The sequence below is a fragment of the Equus quagga genome, chromosome 1 (assembly GCF_021613505.1).
Source record: "Equus quagga isolate Etosha38 chromosome 1, UCLA_HA_Equagga_1.0, whole genome shotgun sequence".
Classification (NCBI taxonomy): domain Eukaryota; kingdom Metazoa; phylum Chordata; class Mammalia; order Perissodactyla; family Equidae; genus Equus; species Equus quagga.
Genome location: NC_060267.1, coordinates 59,010,669 through 59,026,900, shown reverse-complemented (window position 1 = coordinate 59,026,900; position 16,232 = coordinate 59,010,669). Strand labels below are relative to the sequence as shown.

The following is a 16,232-nucleotide window of genomic DNA, read 5'->3' as shown; positions in this document are numbered from 1 at the left end:
GAGGTGGCGTCCCATATACCACAACTAAAGTATACCACTATGTACTGGGGGGATTTGGGGAGAAAAAGCAGGAAAAAAAAAAAGCTCAAAGTATTGACGCATAAAATTACCCCAAATCCTGCATCAAGGATCACAAACTCAAATGCCTACCAGGCGTCAGGGAAATAACGTAAAACCCAGTATAAGAAGGTAAGGAATAATGTGACAAATAGAAATGGCAAACAATAGGATATACTGGAGTATATGAGGAAGGCATTTGGTGTAAACCTAATTAGGCCTGACTTTGTTTTTCCAAAAGGGCCTGACATGGCCATCCAGCACGGATTGTATATCTGCTTTAAACATTTCCTGTGGCAAGAACAAACGCCCTTAAGACAAAGGTGCAACTTCCCCCCACACTGGCATTTCCCTAGGGATAAGCATCTTTCCTTAGGCTAGGAACTGATTGCTGTGCTCACCATTGACCACCCAGCTCACCTGTGACCACCCAGCTCGAGACAGCAGACCTGCCACCCTGCAGTGTCCACTGAGATGGCAGACCTACCCGCTGTTTCCATCAATCCCTGTGCCGACAAAGCAGTCTCACGAGTATTGTAAAAAGGACATTTCAATCCTATGTGAAACATCCTGTTTGGGGATATATAACCACTCTGTCCACCACAATTCTTTGCTGCCCTTTCTTCCTTTGGGAAGAAAGGCCCCAGGCCATGGTCCTCACATTTTAGCTCAGAATAAACTCACTCAAATTTTCATTTATAGATTGGTTACGGATTATTTTTTGTCAACAAATGGAATCTGTAATGAACTACAGCAAACTAAGTTACCAGTTACCTCTCAGCTCCAACCACCTGTCACTTTGTAGGAATGTGAACCAAAGATTAACAGATTTTCCAATCTTTCAAAAAAGCGGGGAAATCTGCACTTTTAAAACGTGAAATCTGGATTTTAAAAGTTAGCTACTAATTCAAATCTGCAGGCCTGCTGCAAATCATGAGTAGTCAGGTAGAGTTTGACTCTTCCTTACGGAGTAGGTCTCCACCCCTATGAGAGAGGAATAAAAGCAAATGTTTCACTTTCAAGTCAAATATAAGCTTTATGGCTTCTTCTCAGAGAACCTGGTTGGCGCTGGGAAAGTGGACAAAACTCCCTTAGTTCAGAGGAATGTGCCTCACCTGCGGGATTAGGGGTATCTGCTTTAGAAGGGAGCTGGATAAATGGGTGACTTCGCAAGGTATTTGAGGAACAAAGACCCCCTTTGCAAGCTGTCCGGGAAACCCGTAGACTGGAGTACCAGGAGGGGAAGTAACCTCGGGGAGCATAGGGAGGACACTTTACAACCAAGTACGAGGGTGAAGAGCTGCTGGGAAGTACACGGCGGGTGAAAGTCAGGTAGTACGGGGGCCCAGCATCTCCCCAATGTCGGGAAGGAGAAGGCGATACCCTCTCCTCGGCGCCACCTTCGCGCGCCTCCTGCTCACCATCGCCGCGCAGCCATCGACTCCAGCGACCTCCATCTTAACGCACCTTTCTGCGCAGGCGCCGGAGCCCCAGGCTCTGACCAGAGCCCCGCCCTCGCCCCCGCCCCCTCCCTCAGGACCCCGCCCCCCACTGGCATCCCGAAGGGGTCCTGCCGCAGCGGCGTGGCTCTGAAGTACCTGAGCACTCTCTCTGTGCTGGCTGCTGCGAGGCGAAGACGAGCTAATCAGACCCTGCCTCTGGGTAGATCACAGGCTGATGAGAGCGGAGACAGGAGTAAATTATAAGCACATAGAGTGCTGTGGGGAGGGGTACAATGTTGGATGGGTCCTAAGGCTGCCAAAGAGATGTCAGAGCCTAGAAGGCTGCTGGATAGTCCAGCAAGGGGGAACAGAATGTGCAAAGGCTGAGGCCGGCCCGTGGCAGAGTGGTTAAGTTCGCGCACTCTGCTTCAGCAGCCCAGGGTTCGCCAGTTCGAATCCTGGGCGCGGACATGGCACCACTCATCAAGCCATGCTGAGGAGGCATCCTACATGCCACAACTAAAAGGACCCACAACTAAAAATACACAACTATGTACAGGGGGGCTTTGGGAGAAAAAGGAAAAATAAAATCTTAAAAAAAAATAATGTGCAAAGGCACAGAGGGGTAGAAGTGCACAGTACATCAGGGGGAAGTGCTTTAGAACAGCTGCAGGATGGTGGGGTGCCTGTGCTTGTCTTGAAGGGCCTTCAAGTTTCAGCCTGAAGGCTCTGATAGCTAACTAATGAACAGCTTTAAACAGGAGAGGGACTTACCAGAGTGTGTGAAGAGGGCAAGGGCAGGACAGAGGCAGGTGATTATCACAGTAATCCAGACAAGAACTACAAGCCACTACTCCACTTGTGCTTTTGGGAACTGAGGTGAGACAATGCATTCAAGAGGTAGGTTGAGGCAGAAATGATAGAGGGCACCTGGTTTGGGAAAGGAGAGGGGAGGAGGAGAAAGTCTGGGCAACTGAATTGTTAAGATTTAGCAAGCAAACCGAAAACAGGAACTTGGAGGGCAGAGCTAGCTCCCTGCCCTTTGCCCCCACTCAGTCCCTGACACATAAGTGGATCATGCAGGCTATGAGTAGGTGAGCAATTTCTTGCTTCAGCTTTTCTGATTCCCATGCCAGGAAGCCTCATTTTTACCTTGTTTCCTGCCCTTTGGGAGTAGACTTTCTACTCCAGCTCTCTTCTTCTTTGAATTTTCCCGAATGAAAGGACAATGTTACTCCGAGGCCTAGTCCTCTGTCCTGTCCATGGGAGCCTCAGCCCTCCACCCACGTCTGGAAGCACAACTCTCCCCAGGAGGCCCCTGCCTTGTCCTCACAGCCGAGGCTGTGTCTGTCTTAGAAGAAAAGCCTTGCAATTCCAGAAAAGGAAAGACACAGCACGGAGTAGTTTTCACTGGCACATGTCATCTCCTACTGTTCTGGACCTTTTGCAGGAAGCTGATGCCCTGGGTCCCCTAACTCTGTTAATTAGTCTCAGGTCCAGGCCAAGATGCTAGCACATTGGCTACTTTACTGTTTGGTGTTTAACCAAGCTGCTTTATGCTCCACTACATGGAGGGGTGGTGGGAAGAGCAGCAAAGGGCCAGCGGTCATCTACCATTATGCAGGATAGTCATTTCTACAGCTTTCCACACTTTAGCAGAATTACCAGACCCCAAAGGCTGCTATAAGATAATTTATTACAGACTAGCTAATAATCTCTTGTAACAATGGCACATACAATAATTAACAACAGCAAAGATGCTTAGTTTCGTTTCATGTAATGGCCAGTATAGCTGTGGACAATGCAGAGTCCTAGGAAGTCCAGGAGGCTGCTGAGGATATCAAAGGGCCACGTCACATCTCTGAGCAAGGGCCTAGGAAGTCCATATGACCCCCTGAAAGAGTTTGTCTCTGACCTCCCAAGGAGTGTTGAGGCCCCCTCCATCCGGCCTGTACAGAGGGATCATTGTCGAAGCTCCTTCTGTAGGGTTGAACATTTATGAGAGGAACAGCACCTGACCTAGATGAAAGGGAATGAGGCCAAAGGCTAGATTCTTTCTGCAAGGGGGAGGACAGCCAGAATGCAGCCGCCATAGGTGAGGATGACTCTTCCTAGACTGATTTTCACAATTTTTGGCTTTGTTCAGGGCCTACCCAAGAAGAAAATACAGCCTTCTCTGCTAGATCCCTCAACTAGTCCTCAGTTGCATGTACATAAGAACAGCCTCTCACGTCCTGAAGCATCATCCCCCTTCTACAGGAGTGAGGTAGGGGGCTCCTGGGCAGGTGGCCCCTGGTGCTTGGGTTCCAAAGATTCCAAATATGCTCAGGACTCTGAAGCACCATGTGAACCTCGCTCCATTCATGACAGATATAATCTGGGGGAACGATTAGCACAGCTCATTTCTGGAAGGTATCTGTTCAGTTTCAAAGCCTTATCCTCTTTGAAGCCATATAAAACCAGCGGATTCTGCTCAAGGGACAGTCTGAATTCTATTCTGTATGCTTCTGCCCTGGCTATACTCCAATCCAGACCACAGGGTTCAAGCCATACCTGTAGGCTCAACTGACTACTTACCAACCAGGCACAAGCACCAGGCCCTCTAAACTTGTTCTTCTAATGATTGGTACTTATGGGTCTAACTGGATAAGGTGTGGTATGGAGAGGGGCAGAGATGGAGTTGGAGTTGGAGGGGTGTCTCCCAAGAATGGCTAACACTCTCAGAAATGTCTGTCCCCCTCTTTATGGAAAACCTCCCCATGTGGTAACCCCCACAGCCCAACTCCTAGCACCACAGACCTACTGGTCAGGGATACATGACCTTTTCTGTGAAAAGCTATACTGTTACCACCCAAAATTTTTCTTTAAGTTTCCTTTACTAAAGGAGTTAGTCTCTTGATTATGAGGACCTAAGCTGCCTAGATAGTAACTCCCATTGGCTCGGACTTATGAAACTGGTGCCATCTAGTTGGCAGAGAAGCCTGGTGCTCAGCTTCCCTCCTCCATGGAACGAGACTCTGATTTGAGCTTCACAAACTCTCGGGCCACTTCGTCATTGCTCCTCTGAGACAAAATCCGGAGAATGGTCAGGCCTGTCTCATCCATGTGGATCTTCCGGCCCAAGGGGCACCAGCAGGCGCAGCTGCCCTTGGCTGCCACATCCCTCAGAGGCATCACTGCCAGCCCCAGAATGTGATCCTCTCGGGCAAAGCAGTAATCCTTCACACATATTTGCAACTCATATGCTTCTGGCCCCTCTTCATTTCCCAGGAGGCTGCAAGCACAGGGTGGGTGGAAGGTAGGAGGCCAGAACTGAGAGTCTTCAACTGAATTCACCCCAGCCACCATACAGCCCATCCCTCCTCTCCCAAGTCTTACCTCCCAGATCACACCCTCCCAGAATCCTACAGGTCCCCCACCCTGTAACTTACAAGTGAAATGTCTCATTGTACTTTGGGGCCCAGTTGTTGCTTTTCGACTTGGTTGTGAACTTCCTCTTCTTATCACTTTGGTGTGGGCCAACCATGGTCACTTCCACAAAGGGTCGGAACATACCCGCTGTCTGCCACTTGAGGTCATTGGCAGCCACCACTGCCCAAACAAGGAAACCTGTGAGGGATCCTACCAAGCATTCCCAGTTCTTGAGCCCCAGGTGCCATTCCCCTTGAAGGAGGGCTAAGCTGGAGGGCTGGGATAAGCAGCCCCTGCCTTCAACTGATGAGGCCACTGGGCAAGAAAAGGTCTGAGACTTGTAAGTCCATGCCACTTACCTTTCACTGTGACCTTGTGCTCCCCAGTTCCAGGATGTGTAAACAAGTCCACCTGAATAGAGACTTCTCCTACAGGATCATCCACACCAGACCCTGAAGGACAGATGGACAGATGATCTCCCATTGGAGAACTCTAAGACTTCAGGCTTAATTATTCTAGGTAAAATTGAAGAGTTAAGAGGCTACCACCCTATACCCTAAAGCAAGAAGCAATCACCTAGAGTAGCCACGGGGAAGTAAGCAATGGGAGAATAGAAAGAAAGAGGATAAAGGATGAGGCTGTGTATTAAAATACAAGTTAAGCTGACAACATCTTAGGCGAAACTTCTTCCAAAAACTACAAATTTCTCAGGTTGTTTTATTGAAAGATGTTGGGGAAGGACAGTGCTGCCACCCTGTATCTTTGGGAACTATATCCACCCCATGGTGCCTCAATGGAACAATGTGGGTCCTTTCTCCCCAAAAGCAGCACCCTCCCACCTATCCCCAGATTCCTGAAGGACACTGCTCACAGGCTGCCCTGCTCAGAAAGAGTGTCCTACTCCAACCTGGACCATGCCACAAACAGCTCCCCAATCCTAATCTCTGGCTCATCTGCAGGCTCCTCTCAGCAGAGGCCTCACTCTATTTTGGGAAAATACCAGTGCCCTGCACCCCAGATAAAACTTCTTTGTCCTAAGGTGGAGGGGTGGGGGAATTCTGAGGACAGAACTATTGTTAACCCTGTCTTAGACTGAATGAATACATTGCCCATTTCTGAGACTTGGGATAGAGATTCTGAACTTTGACACCTGGTTCCTCCACCCACCACATGAGCAGCTCATCCTAATTCATGGGGATAGTGTTAGCCCATGTTAGATTCACATCTGCACAGTGTATAACGTACCCTTTTCCGGCCGAATGTCCTCATTAGCAGTAAATCTAATACCTTTCCCATCATGCACTGAGTGAGGACAGGCAAGTCAAGAGGTAGTAGCAGCAACAGGACAGAGAAAGAAGAATCAGTTAGAAGTCTAAGGAGTTAACCATTTGGAGCAGCTCTACACATATTCTGAGGGAGCAGAGAGATGGGGTGGGGTGGAGAGAGAAGTCAAAGAGCTGGGCTCTGTGCCTGAATGATCCAAATTAGACTTCATGGGTCAAAGATCAACCAAATCATGGGGAGAAGCAGTAGAAAATAACAGAGAGAGGGTATCTGAGACCAGTGGGGCAGGAAAGAGAAAGGCTGCAGGCTCTAATTTCCTAGGCCTTAAATAATAAAGCAATGGGTAGAAAACATACACATACACTGGAATCCTCCTTGCAGTCCTCACTCTGTTCTTACCTCCTTTGTGCCTGTTCCAGCCTCTCCTCATCTTTATGTCTAGTTTAAAGCTCAGTGCTTCTAAGCAGACTTTCTGGATTAACTCGGATCCTCCCTTATGTTACAGGTCTTTGCACATACTCAGCTCTGTAAAAGCTCTCCCTGCTCCCCTGAGCAAAGCTCCTAACTTCTTTCTTCTTGTATTTTTTTTTCCTGCTTTTTCTCCCCAAATCCCCCCAGCACGTAGTTGTATATTTTTAGTTGTGGTTCCTTCTGGTGGTGGCATGTGGGACGCCGCGTCAATATGGCCTGATGAGCGATGCCATGTCCGTGCCCAGGATCTGAACTGGCAAAACCCTGGGCTGCCGAAGCGGAGCGCGAACTTAACCATTCAGCCACAGGGCCGGCCCAAGGCTCCTAACTTGTTTTGCTCTCTCTTCTCCCACCCGGGACTTGAAATAAGAACAGGTGTGGAAAATGGAGCAGTACTGTAGGTCCCTTGCATCTTTTCAGCTTCCATCAACTCCAGTCTCACTGCTTAGATCCTTCCTCCCCTCCAGGTCAGCTCTGTGCTCCAGATCCACAGCTCAACAAGGCCTAAGACTTCCCCTCCCTCCTCCACCAGGTTAGCTTCCCAGGCAGCACGCCCAGGTTTCCCTGGAACAAGCAAAAACAAATACGCCTGAAGGTCTGCCTAGGCAGGCTCTGCTCCAGGGTGAGAGTCAGAATTTCAGTCTGAGCCATGTCTGTGTAGCTGTGTTTTGTTGTGGCTAGGCCTGCCTGAGGCAGGGAGGGGTTCTGAGGACTGCAAGTTGCTGGGAGAAAACCAACTGCCCAGGTCTCCTGTGCGTTAGCATCACCCATGAGGTTGGAGCCTTAGCTATGCAGAGCCCCATGATCTGCACCCTCCCTTTAAATACTCATGATTTGCCTGTCTCAGTCTTCTCCACCCCCATGCTAGAGAATCTACAGAAAGTCTTTTGCTTTCTTTCCCCAGGACAACATCCAACCAATGAACCCAAAACCTGAGCCTTCACGAGTGTCTCAACCACTCATTCTTAAGAGTTCCTCAGAGATTTTTCCTATCAAACAAGGCACACAACTTGAGCACAATAAACACGCACTGGCTGGTGATGTCTGGGAACAGAAATCCCAAGCACATTTCCCAGGTGCCTATGATTCTCCTGTCTGGTATGGGTATGGGGTGGGGATAAGTATTGTGTTCCCTCAAGGGGGTCCCCAAATCCTGGGGTCTGATTTTGAAGGATTCTCTGAAGAAGTACTTGGATCCTCCATAAGGACTAGAGGATACTGACTCCCTGGGGGCAGAGATGTATCTTGGAGGGGAGGCGGGGGCCCACAGCCCGTAGGCCTTACCCTGGGCAGTCTGTGAGCGCACAAAGGTCTTGATAAGTGTGTCTGTGGTCTGTGTATACAGAGACAGGGCATAGCGAAGGGACTGCAGATCTGGGCTCTTCTCCAGGAAGGTTTTCTTCAGCCCATTGCCTCCTGCATGAAAGTATTGCTGAAAGACCAAAAAGTACTTGCTATTGCCTCATCCTCTTACAGAGGCAGCTCCCCAACACTGTCCTCAGAGAAACCACATCTGCGCAAAGGCCCAATAAAGATGTCAGAAGAGGATGGTAAGGACAATAAGCTAGTCAACAAACAACAAGATCAGGAATACCACACAGCCAGAGTCACAGCCTCTCAGGTGAAGAGCATTATTTGGGTATCTGGCAGGAGTGGTAGGGGATGGCCATGTTCTTGGATGTGATGTCTGAAGAATGGATCAATCTATCTAGACAGGCAAAAATATGCGATAGACACATTTCAGGCAGAGAGTAGCCAGAAGTGCTCTTTCACCCCTTTGAACCTTTGGAGAAATTTATACCTACGACATACCTCTCCCAAGTGCGCTGAATCACAGTTCATATGTACCTGCCTTATCACCACCTTACCAGATTATAAACATCTTGAGGCTAGGGATCATATCTGATTGTCTCTATATCCTTCATAGTGTCTGGTGTCTGGCGTCTGGTGCATAGTGTCTGGTGCATGTTGCCTGGCTGAATGAATAAATACGCACAGACAAAAAAAAGTCTTTTGAAAACCCAAAAGACTTTATACATAAGTGGAAGAGAGAAATATCAGCCAGATGTGGGGTATTAGGATCTGTAAGACTAATTCCCAGTGGAAAATATTCAAGAATGGCAATGAGGAACGAAGTGAACTGAACTGTCCTCAGAACCCAGGAGTAAGTGTTCTAGGTCCATGGTGAGTCACCTGAGATCACATAGGAGGTGCCATTTTGGTTGTTCCCAAGGAAGAATATGCACATAGCAAAGAAAGAAACGAACATTAAAAATCACTCTCCTCTGGAGGTGGGTGGCAAGAGGCCAAGGGACACCTAGTCTGGCAGAGTGGAATGCCAAGGCCAAGAGGGTGTGACAGTCAGATGTCTGGAGGAGGGGGAGGTCTCCACCTTGATGGTGTCCAGGGCAAAGTCAAGGACGGCACACTGCTTTGGAGTGAGATTCCGTGTTTCCTCTCGCACCATGTGGTCCTGGAACCCAAGAGAAAGCAACAGCATCAGGTCAGCTAGGGGCTGTCATGAAAATCTTGCCCTTACCTGCCAGCCCACCGCTACATGTTCCTCTCCTTCCTCTCCTCTTCAGTCTCCAAAGCTCAAATTTCCTTCCTCCCAAGCCTTAGAAGGGCCCCACACATCCAGAGTACCTTGAGTTTGGAAAGATGGCTCAGCTCCTTGGCAGCAGTGAAGATCAACTGGGTGCCCTGGGCAGAGAGGGAATCAGTCAAAAGCAGAGGACTCCAAACTTATCAGGAAGCATGGAGCGAGGTAAGGGAGACAACAGGAGGAAGTGGAAGGGAAGTGTCCTTACCGTGTGGTCACTGAGTGGGGGCAGAACAATCATCCTTTCCATTGTGTTCATTACCACCCGCCAGAGCTCCTTCAGTACACGCTTCAGAACCGTCTTCTCACACACAGTGGCAAAGAGTGTAAGGCTGCAGACCCAGGCAACAGGTAAGGCTGGGGTGAGTGTTTGGGAGCCCTCCTCCCTGAGAGGCTCCTCCATCTAATTGCCTCTGCCTTGCTTGTCCCCACAGGACATTCCTGAGTGCTCTACTCACTTGCCATCCAGGAAGTCCATGAGAGGCCGCAGCACACTATCCGCGTCCTGAGCCGCTGAGGCCCTGGTGTTGGGGGATGCATTCCCTGGGCCCCGCACTTGGCCCAGGATGTCGGCCATTTGTCCGATACACTCATCAATCCGCACCTGGAAACTACACATGTGCCCACAGTGCAGCCCTCCTCTCCTCAAACAAACATGGTCCCTGGAGCAGCACTAGCTATTTGGTCCCACTCCAGCACAGGCATGGTGCTGCTCCAGCGGGCACAGCCAGCAGGGAAGGGAAGATCACACACCTGCAGCTGGATGGATGGGTGTGGGGCAGGGGCTTTGGGATTGGCCAGGGACCACACCTGGCTCTGAGGGTGGTGGGTTTTGGGGCCACTGACCTGTTTCCAAACATCATGCTGAGCTCATCCAGAACTGTATTCAGTTTCACCTGCAGCTCCTTCAGACTGTCTGCAGCTTCAGGGTCCAACTGTATCCACAGGAGGTGGGCTTGGCTAAGCTGGTTCTCTTTCTCTTTTCTCCCCTCCTGTGCTCCCAATTCCTCCCTTCTAGGGCCTTCACCCCAATGCCTATTCAAATCTCTCAGCTCAAGCCAGCCCAGACCCCAAGCTAAACTCCTGGCCTACACCTAGTCAGGAGAGGGTGGAGTTCTGTGGCCAAGGAGCTCAGAGCAAAGGGGAAGTGCAGAAACACCAAACCCTAACACCTACCTCTTTGCCTCCCATGGCCTCAAACATTTTCTCCAGTTGGACCCTCAGTTGCTGCATGTTGTTCATCAGGATGCAGGGCTTTAGAGACAGACGGAGCTGCTGAGTCTTGGCTCCTTTCAGCACAGAACCCATCAGCCTAGGGTCTCTCCCTCTACTCCAAAAGCCACAAGGAATTTACAACACATATTACATGCGTCTCTCCCTAAGTACTGAAATCTGGAACCAATTCAGACAATTCTCCACGAATGGACTGGAAGCAAATGTTACTGTTTTTAAGCTGCGTGGTGGGCCCCACATGTTTGTGGTATTATTCTTCATAACTCTTTGAATGTCTTAATTTTTTTATTAAAAAAAAAAACAAAGAGTAAGCAAAGGTCTAGCTTAATAAAGGATAAAGTACCAAATGGAGGCTCAGAGGGAACTCCTAGTCAACTTCTTATTTTGTGGCATAATCTCAAGCAAAGCCTTGCTGGGAAGCAGAAGTCAGGACATCACCCCCAGCCTCGGCTCAGAGGATAATTTCAAAAGCAAGGAGTCAAATGTCCTCCACTCCCTTCTCTAAGGGTCCCAGGGCTTGACCCTCACCATTTTCTCCTTTGTGCAGTAAGTTGGGAAGTCCTTTGATAAGATATCTGCATACTGCATCAGCACCTTCCCGATGGTCTGAGAAAAGAGGAGAAAAGGAAAGGAGAGGGAACCCTTCACTCTCCCCACAAGGATCTTGCCTGAGGTCACACCTCTCATCCCAGAACAACAATAGAGAAGTAAAGGAGAATTTCATGGTAAGAGATAAAGCTTCCTTTCAACCCCAGAAAAGCACTGAGACAAACCCACCCATCCGCCCTAGACACATGCAAAGGAGAGTTGGGTAACGCCAGGCTTCACCCAAAGGCCACCGCAGAGAGGGGTTGAAATTGGGCCTGTGAGTAGGCTGTGAGAGTGGTGATGGTAAAGGGGAGGGGTAAGGAGGGTCATGTTCACCTTAGCAAATCTCCTCATGTAGTGGGCAAGGATGTTGGGGTCTGGGCATTCCAGCTTCCGGATGATCTCAAAGCTCTGGTTGAGCTGTGTGAAGACGTCCACCACAGAGCAGGAGAAGAGTGCGTGCTCTGATGTCTGCTGGAACTAAGGAAGGCCACACACAGGGTCATCATCTTCACCTGCTACCTCTGTCCAAGTTTGTGGGGTTCAAAAGGACTCTGCCCAGCAGGGGTGGCTCAGTGGCCCTCAACAGTCCTCCTTATGGACTTCACAGGGCAGGAACAGCCATCCTGGCTAAAGCCTAGAAACTTTTGCTAACAGCTAACTGCTGGGAGACCTGGCCTGACCCCCATGCAGCCCATGCCCTCGACTTACCCCATCCTTCTTATCCCGTTCCAGGGCCCCACGCAGGAATTCCAGGGACACATCCTCATTCTCATCCAGCCATTGTAGGACAAACTGCTCAAACCACCTGCAGCCAGGCAGGAGAACCGGTGGTTGGAGCTAGTGGTTGACATATGCCACGTGCCTGACAGCTCCCCCAGACTGGGGTCTTCTGGAAGGTAGGACATGGTTTGACACTTTTGTCTTTCTAAAGCAGTGTCCAGAACAGGCAGTCTCAAGACTGGCTTGCTGAACTGAATTGAGGATACTGGCCCCAACTACCCTGTAAACCAGAGGGACCCTCTTCCCTTCCCTCCACAGTGCCCACATGATGACTCACGCAGGATACTCAGGCACCTGTCCCTGGAGTGCAGGCAGGTCCCGCACGTATTCATTGTAGAGCCACTTCACCTTGAAGTGCAGGTTCATGTAGTCAGCACTCCTACACAGTCGGTCTTTCTCATGCTCTAGTGGTGGGGAGAGAGGCTGGGTCAGGCAGGTCCCAGAGGTAGAGGTCATGGTTTCTGAGCTTTCCCAAGGAGGGCGATCCAGTCAGGTGGCTCTATCAGATATCTTAGAACAAGGGTGACTCCCATCACCTCCTGACAGCCACTTCCCCCTACCAGCAAGTGCTCTGCTCTCCAAGAGCCTAGCTCAAATCTTCCTTTAGTGACTAAGCCAGACTCCCAGATAAGGCCTATAGTCTCCCTGCTCTGGCTTTTGGAAGTGCCAAGGGAGGTCTTCTGGTGACAAAGAGGAGAAAGGGAGGTGGGTGCTAATGCTGATTAGTGGGGCAACTGCCCAAGACAGGAGAGGGATGACGGTTTTTCAGGGCTCTTCTAATCCTAGTAGCTGGGTCATTCCCTCAGATGGGCTTAAATACAGAGATGAACAGTTGTACATGACATGAATGGATCAATGACAACTACGCCGAGACAGGGTAGCCCAAAGTGAGCCCAAGCTGACAGAAAGAGTAGTTGAGTAGCCATGGTGTAACAGAATCTTGAGGCAAAGTGAACGGCCCCAGAACAGAGCTGAGACACTGAAAAATGAACTCTTAAAGAAGTACGCAAATAAGAATAATCAGTCTGGAAACCACAGAAACACAGGTAGATGAAAGGATCCTCATGCTACAGAAAATGGGACTCTTATTATGGACTTGAAAGGTCATCCAGCCGAATCTGCAGAGCCTTCTGGAAAATCTAGGACAAAGATCACCCACAGCTTGCCCAGAGAGTCTGAAGCACTGGCCACACGCACAGGTTCTCTTCATCTACCCCCTTTATAGATGAAGTGTTAATTTGAATAATAAAAGCCAATTGTGTGCTTACATGTGACATAATGGTAAAAGCAAGCAAACGGGGGAGAATACTGAGCAGCAAAGAGAAGGGTAGTGTCCCTGGGAACTCTACTGCTCAACTTCAGTTGCCATAGGTGATGCTCCTCCATGTCAAGGCAGAACATCCTGTCTGGGCAGCTGACCCTAGTGGATTCGTGCAGCAGACACTCAAGGAGGAAATGGGAGCCTGGGATGCAGCCTCAAAGGGCTCCTGGTCCCAGGAATTTCATCTCCTGGCAGTGCAGGCAGCACCATCTCAAACTGAAGTTTCATTTGCAGTCTCTTCTATGAAGCAGTGAGCAAGAAAAGAGGAAAAAGGTGTAAGACTAGAGGCAAAGGACAACAACCAAAAGTTCTCACCACCCAGAAGGGGGACTTTTAGTATACGAATGACAGTGGATGCTTGTGACGGAGCAGAGATAGCAATGAGCAATAGGGACAGTGAAAAAATCAGGGATATCGGAGAGACCCCCTCAGGGCTTGCGCCTTTTCTTCCACTCCACACCTTGCTGTTCTTGAACCAGTCTAAGAATCTAGAAACATAAAAAGGCAACACCAGGAGGGCCTTCCCTCCTTCTTCAACAACCCAACAGAAGTGGAGGCAGTGCTGCTCCATCACTCCAGAGCTCCCTAACTGCTTTCTTCTAGGACTTTCGTGCTACTACTGTATTTACATATAACTCTCACTTTCTCTGTGAATCTATTATCTGTACTCTGGTATCAAATCTCAATTTCTACATTAAGTTCTGAGGTACAAAAACTGACAGGATGACTGCTGAAACACTGGTCACACTTTAAACTATTCTAACAAGTCCTGTGGACTCATGCTCCAGCAAAGATGCTTGAGGTTGTTGGGGGGTGGGGGTGGGGGGTGTGGTTAATCTGTCAAAAGAGGCAATCATGTATCTATAACCTTTGCCTGCCTCTGACTTTCACATTCTTCCCTCCATTTTTCCTTCATCCTTGGAGAGCTCTCTCAACCTCATGATTTCAACTATCCAGTTTGCTGATATCTCCCTCAAATCTCTCTTTGGTCCTGGTAATGTCTATACAAGGCTTTGATGGAACATCTCACTTTGCCCGGGTTTAACTCTAGTTGCCATCTCGTGTCATCTTAACATCTCCAGCTGAAGCTGAACAGAGTATACACACTAACCTTACCCTCTTGTTCAATGCTGAGCATCACCCTCAAGTCTTCCTTCTTCCTCTTTATTCGCATCCAGTCAAATCACCAATCTCTGTTGATTTCACCTCCAAAATTTCTTTGGAATCTATCCATTTCTTTCTAGCCACATTACTACCTGCATAGGTCTGGATTACTACAGTAGTCTCCAAACTGGTCATTCCTCCTCCAATCTATTCTCTGCACTGTAACCAGAGTGAGTGGCCCTTCTACCTTATAAATTTGATCATGTCAATCCCGTGCTTAACATACTTTAAAGGCTCCCAAATGCCTCAAGATAGAGTCCAAAAGCCTAAACATGGCTTACAACCCCCTTTATGATCTAGCTCTGTCCTACTTCTTTATCCTCATCTCTCACTCATCTCTTGCCCTACACTCTAAAGTGCTAGTCACACTGAACTACTCTTGCCAGTTCCAGAGAGCATGCCAGCTCTCTCTCTAGACCCTAGGTCTCTGACCATGCTGTATCCTCAGTGTCTCCCTTTCTTGTCACTACTACTCTTCCTTCCCACCAGCTAAGTACTATCATCCTTCTGGTTTCAGTTTGTACACCACCTCCTTCAGGACGTCTTCCCAGGTCTGGGTTACATGGTTCTCCTCACAGCACCTCATGCTTTTTCCTTTTGTGACACTTATAACTTTGAATTGTAACTGCCAAATCATATGTGTGTTGTCTAGACTAGTCTGTGAGCTTCACCAGGGCTAGAGCTATGCCTCATTCATCTCACTGAGGCTCCAACAACTCTCAGAGTGCCTGGCACAAAGAAAATACTCCATCAACACTTGGTGGCTGGGGTGGGGATTTGCTGGGGTGGGGATTTACTGCAAAGGAGCACGAAGAAACTTTCTGTTCTATATTTTAATTGGGATAGCAATTACACAGGTGTGTTTATTTGTCAAAACTCATCAAACTGTACTCAAAGTGTTTTCATTTTATTGTACGTACATTACACTTCAATAAAGTTGACTTAAAAAATAGTGAATGAGTGACAGCATTTTCACAGTCCGAGTCAACAGTATCCTTTCATCATCCAGGTCTCCAAACTGCTCCCCTTCTCTTGCCCTCCACTTTCGACAATCACTAAGTCCTGTACAGTTTCCTTCTAATGTCTATCAAAACCCATTCTTCCCTCTCCCATTTCTCTGCTCTAATCCAAGCCCCATTCCTTCGACCCTAAATTACTGCAACATTATCTGCACTCCCTGCTTCTAGTCTCTCCCTGTTCCTGCTGCCATTTTCCACTGAGGTAAAATCTTCTAAAAATGCTACTTTGTTCACACTGCATCTCAACTCATGAGCCTATAATGGTTTCTTATCGTCCTTAATAACTAAGATTCATTAAGTGCTGAGTAAATGCCATGCAGTATGCTAAGTATGTTACATACATCTCAGTTACATCATCAGCTCAAGGAAATAGATGCTATCATCACTCCCATTTTACAGATGAGAAATGAGAGCTCACAAAAATTCAGGAGCTCAGTCTAAGATCACACTGCTGAGCAGGTGGTGAAATTGAGATTTGAAACTAGATCAACATTAGTTCTTTGCCTTAAAGCAGGTTTCAACCCTTCTGTGTCTGTTTTCAACATTAACAGAACTCCCCTGTCAAAAGAAATTTCACCTAGAACCCCATATAAGATTGATAAAAGCAGAGCTGACTGAGCTGGCACCAGGTGAAAGGCCTGGAGCCAGCTTCCCGGCATCACCCTTTCACAGAGCTCCTGAGGTGACTCTGTTTGAAACCTCTGCCCTACCTCACACTATCCCTTCTTATAGAATTTTTCACAGGTATTTATCTTTTTTCTCCTCAAAATCCAGCCAAGAACTGAAACCATACTCCCCATCAGGCTCGCCAAGTACTGCCTGGAGGAGAGGGACAGGTGACCTCCTCACTGGCCTGA

General features: G+C 48.6%; 2 protein-coding genes across 29 annotated transcripts in view; both read right to left on the bottom strand.

The window, feature by feature from the left end:
- LOC124247772 (phospholipid-transporting ATPase FetA-like) overlaps positions 1-3,076 on the bottom strand; it is a 130,092-nt gene extending 127,016 nt beyond the window's left edge. For 5 of the 14 annotated variants that reach the window (XM_046677432.1, XM_046677533.1, XM_046677542.1 and 2 more), the window contains exon 1: positions 1,479-1,531. The gene's annotated coding sequence lies outside the window, so the exon portion shown is untranslated. The other 9 variants (XM_046677472.1, XM_046677552.1, XM_046677448.1 and 6 more) reach the window with 5 other exon arrangements.
- Positions 3,077-3,996: 920 nt separating this feature from the next.
- Positions 3,997-16,232, bottom strand: part of UNC13B (unc-13 homolog B) — a 186,961-nt gene continuing 174,725 nt past the window's right edge. For 7 of the 15 annotated variants that reach the window (XM_046677335.1, XM_046677343.1, XM_046677420.1 and 4 more), the window contains 15 exons: positions 12,149-12,275; positions 11,800-11,896; positions 11,425-11,568; positions 11,029-11,106; positions 10,444-10,521; positions 10,114-10,202; positions 9,726-9,878; positions 9,476-9,599; positions 9,312-9,368; positions 9,058-9,138; positions 7,950-8,097; positions 6,156-6,212; positions 5,270-5,362; positions 4,931-5,090; positions 3,997-4,773 (listed from right to left, as the gene is read on the bottom strand). In XM_046677335.1, the coding sequence (XP_046533291.1) occupies positions 4,488-4,773; positions 4,931-5,090; positions 5,270-5,362; positions 6,156-6,212; positions 7,950-8,097; positions 9,058-9,138; positions 9,312-9,368; positions 9,476-9,599; positions 9,726-9,878; positions 10,114-10,202; positions 10,444-10,521; positions 11,029-11,106; positions 11,425-11,568; positions 11,800-11,896; positions 12,149-12,275 (1,772 nt within the window). In that variant the 3' untranslated portion in view covers positions 3,997-4,487. Of the gene's footprint in view, positions 4,774-4,930; positions 5,091-5,269; positions 5,363-6,155; positions 6,213-7,949; positions 8,098-9,057; positions 9,139-9,311; positions 9,369-9,475; positions 9,600-9,725; positions 9,879-10,113; positions 10,203-10,443; positions 10,522-11,028; positions 11,107-11,424; positions 11,569-11,799; positions 11,897-12,145; positions 12,276-16,232 lie in introns of those variants that run through there. The other 8 variants (XM_046677372.1, XM_046677379.1, XM_046677390.1 and 5 more) reach the window with 5 other exon arrangements.